Genomic DNA, 14248 nt, shown 5'->3' with positions numbered 1-14248 from the left:
TGTTTTATAATTTTTTATTTAAAAATTGGAACTACACAATGTTTACTTGGAGTGAACCACCATCTAGAAGAGGGTGGAACAGAGTTTTTGAGTGAAAGTGTAGAGGGCAGTTGGATGCTAAGGTTGTCATTACTTTGTGGATCCCTGATATTCCGTCCTTTTCTCTGCTTCTGCAGAAGAAAACTTATTAGTTTTAAAGTATACATTTTTTTATGCACAGATACCTATGCATATGCACACACATGTATAAAGGTGGACTGTTTGTAAGATTTCCAGAATCAGTATGAACTGGTGTTTATAGCAGTGACTTCTTATTTCTGGTGTCATTGCAAATGTACTGTTCCACAGGTAGTGACAAATGGCAAGCACGAAGTTATGAAATCTATGAAAATCGAAGCTATGAACTCCTTTTCATGATAATTTTTGCATGTCATCGTGAGCTTGCCGGTGGTTTGTAGAAAGTAACCAATTACTTCAGTATGAAATTATAGCAGCCTGATATATCTCAAGGTGTTATGTGTTATTGCAATTAGGGACTTAGTAAATACTGTCAGGAATGATTCATATCCTCTTAAATAATGGCATGTACAATGATGTACAAATTAAGTGTGGAAATTACCAGAGTAAAAGACAAGATATTGTGTATTGGATTGTATAACTGTATCTGCTAGACAAGGGAAAGATTTGAATAGATGCCAGAAAAACAGAAATGAAAAGGCAAAGGAAAGAACCACAAATATATTATTTTATCCTGTCAACAGTCTTAATTTACAGGACTATATGTAATCTGTAAATGTCTGACCCCTCAGGTGCTAGTGGGTTTCTGTATCAATGTGCTACATTTATTATTTTCTAGGGACAAGTTATATGCCTGGATTTATTCCCACCAGTGAAAAAGGATTAAGCCTAAAACCAGAATGTGCAAGAGATACAATTGTGTTAAATTTAGGTTCCAGTGTATGTGCCTTTATGTTGGGGTTGATCATGTTGTAGAAAAGAAGAAATTAACAAACCATGCCTAGTATTTTGAGAATTATTAATACTGAAAAAAAAAATCTAAATTGTCCAGGTTCTTACTACATGAAATTAAAGCAGAAAATGTACAAACTGAGAGTGAACAAAAGTGAATCTGATTCAGTTTTATCAATCAGTATGAAAAGAATATCAAGAAGAAATAGAGAGCATGGTTAAGTAGAACTAAATTATTCAAATTTGGTTAAAAAATAGTTGTATTAATAATATAAGTAAATAAGTTACTTTAGTAGGATTTTAAACAAATTTTGAACTAATTTCTTTAGTGCTAGAAATGAAAGAAAGAAAAAGTTCTGCTAATACAAAATGACATAGTCATTTCTACTTGAACAAAAATAAAATTCTATAACTAATTAACAGATCTTTTTCTTAAAAAAAAAAAATTAATAGCCTAAGGCCCCATTTAAAAAAATTGGTTTTATTCAAACCATGTTCCTGCCAAATGTGATCAGTTTGAGAAATTAAGGTCTGAGACTTTCTCATCTTGCAGTTTCATGATAAAAATTACTATTTCAAATATTTTAGTGAAGGAAAAGGAGGATGCACACGCTGATCCAGAAATACAACCTATGAAGGAAGACGATGGAACATTTGGTGAATACAGGTGAGCAGCTTATGTGGTTTGTCATGTTCACTGTTCATGTCACACATCTACTGTATATAGTATCACACTTATTAATTCAAGACTAACTTTTTTTTCCGTGTCAAAGATTCTGTATCCAGTGTTATGTAGAACTAAAAATAGCATTTCAACCACACCATTCATTAGAAAAAAAAGTATCCAAGCTAAGTGTAAGCCATTTGCTAATTCAAGGGGAAAAGCAGATTAAAACACAATTGTATGTGTTTGAAAGTCAACGTGTGGAATCTTTATTTACAAAGCCATCTTTCAGATAGTTCAAATTCCAGATACAGTGTCCTTTCAGTTAGGGAACTATGTTGAGCATTATGATTTTTGAAAATAAAATTTCTAACTAAAGCCTGATAAAGACAAACTGGTGTTAAGTTGACTGGAAAACAAATGCATTTAAAATGGCTGCCAGTACTAACATCTAATCCAATAACAAAGAAGTGATGTTATACACAGAGGTGAAGGAGTGTCCTACAAGAAAGCAAATCTCCCTTTCATGTATTTCAGTACAAGATATATAGCAAGCAGCTTCAAAGCATGCAACACAGCTCTTATCCCTGACTCTCTTCCTTTATAGTAAATGCAGTCTAGCCAAATCTGGCATTACCAAAAGCATACCTTGGCAAATCTATTTGCATAACAACTATGAATATAGCTTACTAAATAAGCAGTTTGTTTTTTGATTAGTACAAGAAATAATGTTACTATTTTCTAAATAGGTCAATATGATTATATTTTACATGGGTGCTATAATAGACTCTATAGTGCGTTCCTGTGTCAAAAGCAGTGTAGAAGTCCTTTATTATTTCAAAGATTTGACATTTACAAATGTACATATAAAAAGCAGTTTTTTTCAAGAAGGATCTACTTTGTTGCCATAGCTTCTTCATAGAAGGGAAATGTACATCTTGATCTGACAGGACAAGATGTACAGTTCTGAATGCGAAAGAGTAGTTTCTGTTTATTCTTAATAATTCTTAATAATTCTCTTAACTCTGTTCTTAGGTTAATGAGTTCAGAATATTATTTTATTACAGCTGTGTGTATGAATTACCTAAATTTGACTGATAAAAGGGGAGGTGTGAAGCAATCTTTGGGAGCAGAGTTAAGAAAGTACTGTATAAGTTTTCCTGGGAAGTCTAGTTTGCATACTGCTTTATGCATACTTGCTCCACTCGTTCTTGATACAGTTCTTGCTGGAACTTTCAGCAGCAGAAACTGACTTTTGTACAGAATTGTTCAAATGATATGACCTCAATACATGTTTTCTCAGGCCTGGAATAAGTATTCAAGTCTGCTTTCATGTGTGACCTGTAGCAAGATTTGAATTTATGTCTCCCTATTTAAGTGGCTTGAGTTAATCTAAAGAATGATCTAGAGCTTTATTAAATTATTTTATAATGCATTTATTCACTTATGTCTGGTGAATATGGGCAGATGCATTGCAAGCTTTCAGACTTGTTCACATGAAAGAGTTAATTCTGTGTACCCTGCAAAAACTCCTTTCTAAAATGTATTTCTGTGTAATTAGTCTATATTGGGCTTTCCTCTTTTTTTCTTAGAGACAGGGCAGCAGCAGCAACCAGTCAGATTACAGAAGATATCTTGCCATCCTCTCTGCAGCCCAGCATCACTGCAGTCACTCAGTTCCCAGTTTGTCTGCCTCACATGATGCGGTGCTTCTTTGAGGAAAAAGGGTATAGGGTTTCCCTTGAAAAAAAATGTAACTTTTGAAAGATCTAGGAATTCGAGTATTTTGAACTTTTTTCATCACTTCAGGTCCATGTCTGCTTGGACAGGAAAGAAACTGGACAAGGAAAAGAAAAGAAAAGGTAGCTGTGCCAATTCTCCTGAAGCAGACCCTGTCTTTACCAAAGCAAAGTCTGTGAGATCTGACAAATCCAACTTCTTCAGAAGGTCAGGGGATCAATACTCCAGCACCAGATCAGAGACCTCCTACACCAGGAGGAGGGCTAGGCAGTCTTCAGAGCTTACAAGGGTTAGTTCTGTCTCTGCTTCCCTCTGCCAAGAGGAAAAGAGGTCAGACGAATGGAAGTACAGGCATGGCTCTAGACATCATGCTTCTGAGCAACAGATAATGGGGTCGGAGGAGGGCTCAGATTCTCAGGCAGGACAGCCATCCCCTTTCCAGCAACCCCTCAGCTGCAACTCAATTGGTGGCTCACTGGCAAGGCAGCATTCTTCTCTCCAGCACTGGTGCAGCCAGACCCCAGACTGCAGCTCAGATTCAGAAGACACTCAGAGCTCCTGCCACAGGAAGGTAAGACCTACTACTACTACTCACTTCTCTGAATATGAAAAGAATTCACTAATGAAATCTGTAATCTTGCCTGAGCTGGCTACTGTCTTAAAGGATGCTTTGACAGCAGCCAGACAAAGCATAACATCTGTGGCACAAGCTAGATCCCATTCAGTAAAACATCCCAGGGTACCAATTGCAGAAGTTCCACTGGTTCCTTTAGAAGCATCTGGGAGAAGTTCCCAGACTTCTGAGTCTGATCATATGGACAGTTTAAAAGATCAAACAGTTTCTGTGAAGAGGAAACCTGAGGCTGACAAGGCCTTGGAGGTTGAATCAGCCCCTGAAGATGGGGAGATGGCATCTGAGTCCCCTACAGAAGATCCAGAAGGACCAGATCCTCTGCGTAGATTCGACATGGAGAATCAGAATTACCTGTTTGAACACATAAAGAGAGTGTTAATGCTAAAATCTTCCAAATCTGAATGCACTTCAGAAGAACTGCTTATCCCCTCTGAAGAAGGCAAGGTAGATAATGCACTTCCTATCCATTCAGCTGTAGAAGATCTTGTCTGTAGGATTTGGGGTAATCCTGAAGCCAAGCATGAAGCCCCAGCAGTCCTACATAAGCTCTATCCTTTTCCAGTGGATAAAGCTGCTTTGTGGGGGACCTTGCCTGAGGTAGACAGAGCATTGGTTACTGGTGATTCTGTACTGTCAGTGCCTGATAATATGGATGCTCTCCCTAAAGATCCTACTGACAGAAAGATTGAGGAAGCAATTAAAAGATCTTTCAAGCTAGTTGCAGCCCAGCTTGGAGTATCTATCTACTGCACTTACGCTTCTAAAGCTTTACTAATATGGTTGGAGGAAGAACGAGTGAGATTCAAAAAGAAATGGGTCCCATCTGGTGCCATGCAGAGGAAACGCAGGCTGTGTAAAATTGCAGCTAATTTTATCCATGATGCAGCTGAGGATTCTCTGAGACTCACTGTTAAGAATGTGGCTTGCCTCACTGTCGCCTGGAGAGCTCTCTGGCTGCGTCCTTGGAGCTCGTCGCAAGCTCTAAAATGTAAACTGCTGTCTTTACCATACACAGGGGGCAAGCTGTTCGGTGAATCCTTAGTTCAGATCATGAAGGATTTCTCAGAACACAAACACTCCTCACGTCAGATGAAAAAAAAGAGCTCTGTTGGAAGCTCTTCCTGTTCTCCTCACAAGTGTCTGAGATCCTTGCGTTCTCCTCCAAAGTTCAAAGGAGGGAAGGGAAAGTATAAGGTCTCACAATCATTTCATGCCAAGTATGAAAAGACATCTCACTTTCAGAAAGATATCAGACCATCAAGAGGAACTTTTTAAGAACACAGACTTGCTTCCTAGTTTCTCAGGAGCTAAGAGTGAAAGACATGGAAATGTTTCAGTATTTCTGGACAAATAAACCCAGTGCTTAGAAAATTAGTTGTTTCAAGATTTAAATTATGAAGTTACTTAAATCTTAATGACAAATTAAGACATTCTAGAGAAATCATAGCTCTCAATTTTAGGGGAGAGTTTTTTCACATTTCATTTCTGGGCTTCCCAGTGGTCTTGAGATGGCTTGGATTTGTTTGAAGTTTTGCACTCCTCAACTTCAACTAAGAGAATACTTTCTGTGGGAAAGCTGGCTGGTCTGTGGGACTAGACAAAATCAGATTTTTCTGCCATACTGATCTAGTGAAGGAAATAATGCTTGAAGAAATGCAAGTGTTTCAGGAACCATGGAATGATTCAGTGACAGTTGTTCCTGTGACTGGATGGATTCCTTCAGTTTTACATGATAAGGGAAAACAGTGCCTCTGTAGCAATCTGCACTGCATTCTCAGTGGTTTTCTGAGTTGTAGAAGGCTGAGACAGTAAGCTGTGGACAGTCATTGTCTACACCAAGAACCTGCAAGAAACAGAATAACTACCACAGCTGTATGTTCAGGTCAGTGTATGTGTATAAATCAGCCTAAATTTTCCTCCTGGTCCCTAAATCAAGAGGAATTAAGAGGTTACAACAGCTACAGACCCGTGGGTTCATGGGTAGGAAGACTGGAAGCAAGCAAGTACAAGGGAAGGATGAAAGACCAGCAGTCTGCAGAATGTTCTTAGGAAGATAAAACAGGACAAGGCAACTACAGTAGTAGGATTGCTAGTTTGGTAACACAGGATATTTGCACATTTTGGTGAATTATTTTGCCTCTTTTCTTCAATATTTTGACAGAGTATTTTTCCTAAAATTCTAGGCTATGAGAGACTTTGTGGCAGAGAGTTCTGGGATTGCTAAATAATATATTACTCTTCCTTCTTGTTCTGGGTTGATTAACAATGAGAATGTAGTCTGTAACTACAACAGTAGTTTTTTTCTCTTGTGGTTACTTAACTTGCAGCTTAGGTGTGTTTCCACAGGGACCTAGCCATGATTTGTGCCTCAGCACTGTAATTCTAAACTTGGTTGCTTTCAGCACAAGAGATTATCTCAATGGACTTCCTGAAGAACTGAATAGTCCAGTTGGATTTGGCAGTGATCTTACTGTATTCTAATTTACACACATGTAAATTCTTCGACAATTCTTAATTCTTGAATACTTGTGTGATTAACAACAACTTTTTCAACACATTGGTTTTTAAAGCCAGAGCTTAATCATCCAGTTTTTCCAGCTTCTGCCAGGATTGAAGATTGAGTATTACAGAGATGTTAAAGAGAAACTACTCAGAAGACTAATATAGGTGTGCTTAAGTCTTAGCTAAATAAGAAATAGTAAAATGGTTTAAATCTGGATTGATACAAGTTCATAAGTTTGCAGGGAAGATATTTGTCACCTGCACAGTCCTAATAACTTAGGAGTGTGAGCAGAAATCTGTTAGGTATAAGGACAGAGATTCTCCTGGAGTGTGCAGGGAAGCTACAGTGGAAGGTACTTCTGTGGCTTTACCCACTTGCTTTTACTTAAACATTTCTGGGCTACTGATGTGAGGTCACAGAAAAGGAATTTACCGTCAACAGTTTTCATCTTCTGCACCCACTTTCTGTGTCTCATAGCCCACAGTGCTTTACCTACTTTGTTTCATGTCGCCTTTCACCTGACAGCTGTGCTATAAGGAAAAGTAGTATATTGCTAACCATATATTGAGTCTTTTTGCATGTCTGTGAATGTGGCAAAATTTAGTTGGGAACTAGTTGCCTGCTGGACTGCAGAGGCATCGTAAAAGTGTCTTCCCCATTCTGACTGGTTGCTGCGTGTACCCATATCTAAGGAAGAAAAATTGAAAAGTTGAAAGAAGAAAGGAGATTTCAAGGTACATATTTCTTTCAATAACTGATAAGCTTGTGAAATGGAATTACTTTTTTTAAACAAATAAATTTGTAATTTGCACTAATGTTACTGTAACCTTCCTACTTCTTATCTCTTAATAATTAGCTTCAAGTTTGATGTGTTTCATTAAACTAAGAAGAAAAAAAAACATATATTCATATAATAGTAATCATTAATGAATAATATTTAAATCATGCCTTTAGAATATGCTTTAATATTAAATACTTTTCTTGCAAGAAAAGAAGTGTATGTGGTACACATCAGTACTTCTCAAAATGATTGGTACATATGAGTCTTCATTCAGAAATTTTCATCCTTAAAAAGATACTAGTATGGAATTTATTTATACAGCAAAAAATAGTAGAAGTTTGACTATACTTAACTTCCATGGCTCTAAATAAAGAATTCATACCCATTCTCACCTCATGTTTGGTTCCCTCCTAGTATTGTTTTCTGACTATTAATTATATGCACTGCATAAATGACACTTTTCAAAAACTTCTTCGGTTTCCCACTGTAACTTTAGTCAACCCAATTTGCACTTTATTTTTTATATCAGAGTATTACACTAGGTAAGTATAAAAGTCAGCAAGCAAAACCACAAACAGAAACTGAAAGAAGCTAAGATTTATCCTGTTTGCATTTTGGAATAGTTTTTTTCAACAGTTATAAGCAAGTTTGGCAAACCTTGTGGGTACAGTGTCAAAATTTATGCTTTACCATGTTTTGGCAATATAATATATATTCTACAGCCTAAAGTGTTCTATAGCTCATCCTAATGCAATTCAGCAGCTTTTGCAGTTTGCTTCTTGGCAACAGATAACACATTCATTTCCCCAGAGCACCAGAGCCCCTTCTCTGTTTCGAACTCCCAAGGTAGCAAAAGTGCTGTACAAAACATGGATGTGTTCACTTTATTCTCCTTCTCCTATTTGTTGGTTTTTTTCCTCTTTCTTCCTCAATTTCTTTCTCTTCCACCCAAAACATTGTGTTCGTCTATGAGTCAAAATCCAGTTTGATACAGAAAAAATGGTACCATGGCATATGTGTCCTTTTTCTGCACCAGGAGTGTAAAGCACCTTGGATAATCCCACTTGTTTTTCCACTGCCAGAGTCCAGGCGGAACATCTCTCTAGACTTATATAGTGCAACAAGTGAAGGAATCCCTGGGTTCAGCTTTGATGTTTGCATCTGCTGTGACTGTACTCTCACACCAGTGCCCACCTCCATGCAGATACACTCCTGGGTAAATCTGCAGGTTTTTTTGGTTTTAATTACAGAGATAGTAGAATTCATACCCTGACTAAAATATAGAAAAATCGTATACACAATGCAACCGTGTAAGTATTTCTTCATTGTTTGTCTTACACATAATCTTTGTTTGCAAAAATATAAATAAGAAAACCATAAGAGCAACACAAGGCAGAAGTTCCCATACTCAGATTTTTCTAAATTGTAAAGGAAAATCAAGTTTTCACAGGATTAAACACAAAAATGTTGATATTTTTAATACAGTAATTGTGTATTATTTATTTATGTATATTCCAACCTAGTGAATTACACTGGCTAGGGTCATACTTTAGAATATTTGCACAGAGATTCATGACCAATTGAAATATGATAAAATTGCAATTTTAATTTATTTTCATTTCTGCATCTTATGTTGTAAGGAATTATGAAGTTATTCACCTAAAATTAAACAACAAACCATATGCCATATGTTCTCTCCTTAACAGTCTTACCCAGAAAGCAGGTCTTCACTGAGAGTAGGACTGGTTATAATTTTAAAGGGAGGACCTGGTCTTCATTTGACTAGTACAGCCTGTTTTAATGACTCTTAATTCCTCCTGATAGTGGCATTGGAGAAACTACATTGTGTATGAGTATTAAATACTCAATTCCATCTTCATCCTTTTAAATACAGAGTCCTTCCAAAATCAGCTCTCTTCAGCAATGTCTCTGTAATCACTTGTGTTCACAGTGTTACAAACATTTTCACTTTGCTGCTGGATTCTTGAAATTCTGGAGTATAGTCTTTTAAATGTTACTGGCCTGTATGTTTGCAGCACCAATGAGCACAGATCAATGACAGACATTTATCCTCATGCCTTGTACACAGCAATAACTAAAACGTCAAGCCTGATACAGTCACATTCGGAGGTTTTGCTTTGGTGTCCTTTGAGCATGAAGATTTTCTTACACGTAAATAAGAGAGATATTCCTACCACTTTTTTCCTGGTGTGTATGCAGAATGATAAAATCTCTGGTATGCTTTTTCTGTAAGTATATGCATATTAGAGGTGTCCTTCTTTTAGAATGTGACAACTTAGTGTCTTCAAAAACAAAAAAAAAGATGATGAGATGAGGAGAAACAGCTTGATGGAAAATGGGTGTAGTGGTTTTCTAGCAATAGGTTCTCAACGGGGCTTTTGTTGGTTACCTATATGAACTGTGTGGCCTTGTACATCCTATGTTATATATATATGTATGTATATTTTATATATATATTTGTATATATATGGTTTCTCTGGGAGTTCAAAGGTTTAATTAGGAGAAAAAAATGCATTATTTGAAGAATTAAGATATTTGGTTTTAGGAATTAGAGGGTTAAAATAATTTGCTGAGTCGATATTCAGCCTAGTGTTCTGGAAATTGTAAAATGTAATTTTGTTTCTTTGATATTTTGTATGTGTTTCTTTATATTTCCCATGAGCTGCGGATCTAAATAAAAACCCCAAACCACTTCCTTTTTTTGTACCCTATATGCAAATAAGGTCACATGTTCTGTTTAAGACAAGGTAAATAATTGCACCCAAAAGTGCAGCTGGCAATAGTGGGTTTCAATTCAAAATGCTTTGGAGCTGCTGCTGAAATCTTCATCTTGAAACTGAAGTGCAGTGTAAAGGGTTCTGAAAAGAGCCCAACTATATCTATTTCATGAAATACAAGCCTACCACAGCTGCAAATTTATTTGAGGATGCTAATGGTGCTGCAGCTTTTCCACTGACAAAGGAAAGACCACAGCACTTTGCTACAGAGATCTCTTCTACTGGCCTTTCCTTCCTTTCCTTTTTCTGTTGTCCTCCAAATCACCATCATCGTTGTCAGAACATTGTCATGGAGTAGGGGAGGGAGATGGATCTGATAAGAAATGAAAAAGAATAAGCATGTCCTCAACTCCTCAATTCTAGCTACTGTAAGCTAAATTGTTGCTTACCTGTAATACAGTAAATATTGTAACAATTTTAAGAGCAACTTATTATTGATAAAATACTGATCACTATCAGGATATGGACTTTGCTTTTCTTCTTAGGCTATTTTCATTTGTTTCTTCTGCACCCTTTTAATGGAATATGTAGGTCTCTTGAAAGGTAAGGTTGAAAATTGCAAGTCTGGCCTGCATTATGTAACAAATTATTTGAAATGCAGCACTTTTATTTTCTTTATACTAGTAAAGAAAATCAGTATATTTCATTTAACCAAATTCATTCTTCATTCATTTTCAAGGAGTCAAAGAAATTAAGAAGTTTAACAGACTAACTTCACAGCACATCATAAGCTTGTTACTTTGGAGAACAAACAAATTATTTTTTTATAACTTTACAACCCACTTCTTAATGCTTGCAGTTGCATCTAAATGACTTCCAAGCCAAGGGCCCAGGTATTACCACTGAAAAGTGATGCACGATGGGGAAAAAAAAAAATCACAACTCCTCCTTCCTCCGCTGACGACATTCTCTGTTTAAGCCATTCTTACACCATGTTTTCATGTGAACTGCATCATATTGATTTGTCTCTACAATGTGATGTGGGTTTACTAAAGGATTATAGGGCTGCACACATGCTTTTCATAAACTCTGCATGCACGGCTGATTTTGTCTTAATAAATAATACATCAGTTAATTCCATGTTTGTTTGTTTGTGTCTCCAGTGATGCAGAGGACCATAAACCTCTAAAAAAAGGAAGCCGGACACCTTCAGACAGAACTGTGAAAAAAGAAGACAGTGATGATAGTTTAGTTGACTATGGAGAAGGTGTAAATGGTCAGTTCAATGAGGATGGCTCCTTTATTGGACAATACAGTGGTAAAAAAGAGAAAGAACCTGCAGAAGGAAATGAAAGCTCTGAGGCTCCTTCTCCTGTAAATGCCATGAATTCATTTGTGTAACCACAGAACTCAATCCCCTTGTATCTTCAGTTTGTTTAAAGCACTTGTACATCCTCCTTCTCATACTATGAACACACAGGTAACGGAGCTCCTCACCACCAGATGTTAATGCTATGAGAATATGCAGGTCAATACCATTACGCAGCATAATGACACAGTAAGTGGTATGTTAGTATGAATCAAAATAGAAAATTCAAATTTTGTTCAAAACTTGGGTATTTTTACTTTTTTTTTAAAGGAACTGACACAAACAATAACATCAACTTGTAATTTTGTTTCCTGTTGAAAACACAGTATAATGCATGGAAAAAAAGACCCTACTCAATTCACAGATAATCTTGTGTACACTATAAAAACATGGTTTGACAATTTGTTATGCAGTCCTCAGCTGAATCCCTGGATATGAATTCCGTTCTCATTGTCAGAGTGTTATAGTAGTATTATATAGAACTTCAATGTCTTTGTGGACATTGTTGTGAAATTGGTGACTTAATGTCTAGCTATCATATGTCTTTTTGCAAGACAGTTAGGAACAGTATGTACAGTATATAATTGCTAAATGATTTAACTATGACACTTGCATTTGCTGATGCTTAATGAGACCCTATTATCTGCTCTTAGCTCCTATTACTTTATAGCCTTTTTAATCTATCAAGTATTACAGCAGTACAGTGTTCTATTTTTACATCAAAACACATTGAATTGATTTTAGGGCATAAAAGATACGCATTGCAATGCATTTTGGAATTTGTACAGTCACTAAAAGAAAAACTTTAAAAATGAGAGAAAATATTCCAGAAAACACAGGGCAAAGTACATTCAGTGCCTTTATACAATATGCATTCCATGATGCGCTGTACTACTAAATCAGTTGGTGCAGTAAACTGTGATTAGCAGACTATTGTCATTGCCAAATAAAGGAAAAATGTGATGAAAAAGAAGTGTTATGAAACTGTTGTGCTAAAAATGAAAAATTTAAAATATTTCAAATTACATAATGAAGAGTATGATTTTTATCCTTAAAAAAAAAGCTTTCTACATAGTTACAGCACAACATGTTTTCATGGCCTTAGAATACTTAAAAATGAAAACAAACAAACAAACAAAAACCCCAAAATACAACCAGAGCTAAATTATTTACTAACACAGCAAGGTATAAGCTCTTGTAAAATAAATCATTAAAAACCCAAACCAGTTGAATCCATCAGTGAGAGTGCATTTCCCTCTGTGTCCCAGCCTGATCAGCGTGGCAGCTTTGTAATTATCTCCAGCCTGAAGCAGTGTGGGGGTTATCACTCAGAACCACAGCATTCCATCTGACAAGTGCTAATACGGTTTATTGGTAAAGGATTACCCTTATCGGTTAAAAAATTATTTTCTCGCATACTATATCAATCAAATGTTTACCTCCAAATATAAATTTTTATAGCAACCTATGGTTGAAGGAATGCTCAGTTTCATTTGCCAATAAATTGGTTTTTCATAACTTGCATCAAGTTTAATTTTAAGTAAGCTTTTTATATGTAGATATTTTGTTGAATTTGTAAATACACTTAAAGCGTAGATGCTATATGCTTCTAGGTGTTCCAGACAAATAAAACAAGAAAGCTTATGTTGTACTGTGTAAGAAGTACTACAGCCAATGGTGTGCATGGTATTTTAAAGCATCTACTTTTTTTTTTTTTTTTTCTGTGAAAACAAAATAGTGAACTGTTCTGCTCATTTACTACAGATTCCAGCTGAACCATTCAGAGCTTTTGCCAGTGCACTACATTAGCCCATAGAACACCTTGCAGCTTTCATGCATATATTGTAGGTAAAGCACAACTGAAGTAATCCCAAATGTAAGCCAGCTGTAATAAGCTTCTTTTGCACCTTTGAGCTTTCCATTGATCAGTTTTTTTTAATAGAAACCGAAATGAATATGAACATTGATTACAAAGCACAAAGAGAACATTTCTTAACAGGATTTGCCAGTGGTTTTGGTAAAAAATAAATACCATTTTACTCTTATTTAATTGTAGATGCTGAATTATCTGTGCATGTGGGGGTAAACATACAGGCTCACTTCTGTAATAGTGCAACAGATTTTGTATTAAAAATAAATGTGGTTTTAAAATTTCATTGTTTGTTCTGTTTACACTAGCAGTAAAAATCACATCGGATTCATCCTGTAATTAAGGATTCAAAGGGGAAAAACGGCATGAAACAACTCTGGCAGAAGTTGTTCCCATGATGTTACAGAACTTCCATTACTGCCACCAAATTATTTACAGGCAGTTGCATACCTTCACATGCTACCATTTGAAAAAATATAAATTTGTCTGACCGTTTCCCATTGAAATCTACTATTTGAATTTTACTTCCATGGATGTTTTTATTGTTTATTTAGTCATATTACTGCAAAGAAAAAAAAACTCAAACAGTCGTGTTCCATACCTGTAAGAGTGAATAAGAGAAAGTGAGAATGTTGATTTGAAATTAAGAGCCCTCAGATAGGATCCCAGATAGGGATTTTTTGTCCTAAAGGAATTGTCTGACATACAAATTTATGGGTATCTGTTTTTAAATTATATATATGAAGTGAGGAATTTTTAGATATAATCTTTTACAGTATACAAAATCCATTGCAATGCTCTTTTCATATCTTGTCTATTCTGTATATGAATGGAAACAGACTGGGCAGGAGGGCAGCTGTTCTGCATAGAAGACTGCAGGAGAACCATGGATTCCAAGAGATGCAGGTGCTTAGGAGATACATCCAAAGTTGGTGTGTGGGCATGATGCTTGAAAGAAGGATCTTATCACTGAATCAGAA

The 14248-nt window shown here is 36.1% G+C and overlaps 1 protein-coding gene across 9 annotated transcripts in view; it reads left to right on the top strand.

The window, feature by feature from the left end:
• NRCAM (neuronal cell adhesion molecule) overlaps window positions 1–11430 on the top strand; it is a gene marked incomplete at its 3' end in the record, with an annotated part of 57267 nt that extends 45837 nt beyond the window's left edge. For 8 of the 9 annotated variants that reach the window (XM_082280196.1, XM_082280190.1, XM_082280195.1 and 5 more), the window contains 2 exons: window positions 1558–1636; window positions 11193–11430. In XM_082280196.1, the coding sequence (XP_082136322.1) occupies window positions 1558–1636; window positions 11193–11430 (317 nt within the window). Of the gene's footprint in view, window positions 1–1557; window positions 1637–10574; window positions 10609–11192 lie in introns of those variants that run through there. The other variant, XM_082280197.1, reaches the window with a different exon arrangement.
• Between the last annotated feature and the right edge of the window lie 2818 nt (window positions 11431–14248).

Source organism: Coloeus monedula, assembly GCF_965178545.1.
Source record: "Coloeus monedula genome assembly, chromosome: 4".
In the NCBI taxonomy this organism is placed as follows: domain Eukaryota; kingdom Metazoa; phylum Chordata; class Aves; order Passeriformes; family Corvidae; genus Coloeus; species Coloeus monedula.
Note: the sequence above shows the minus strand (reverse complement) of the source record. Positions and strands in the feature narration are given on the sequence as shown.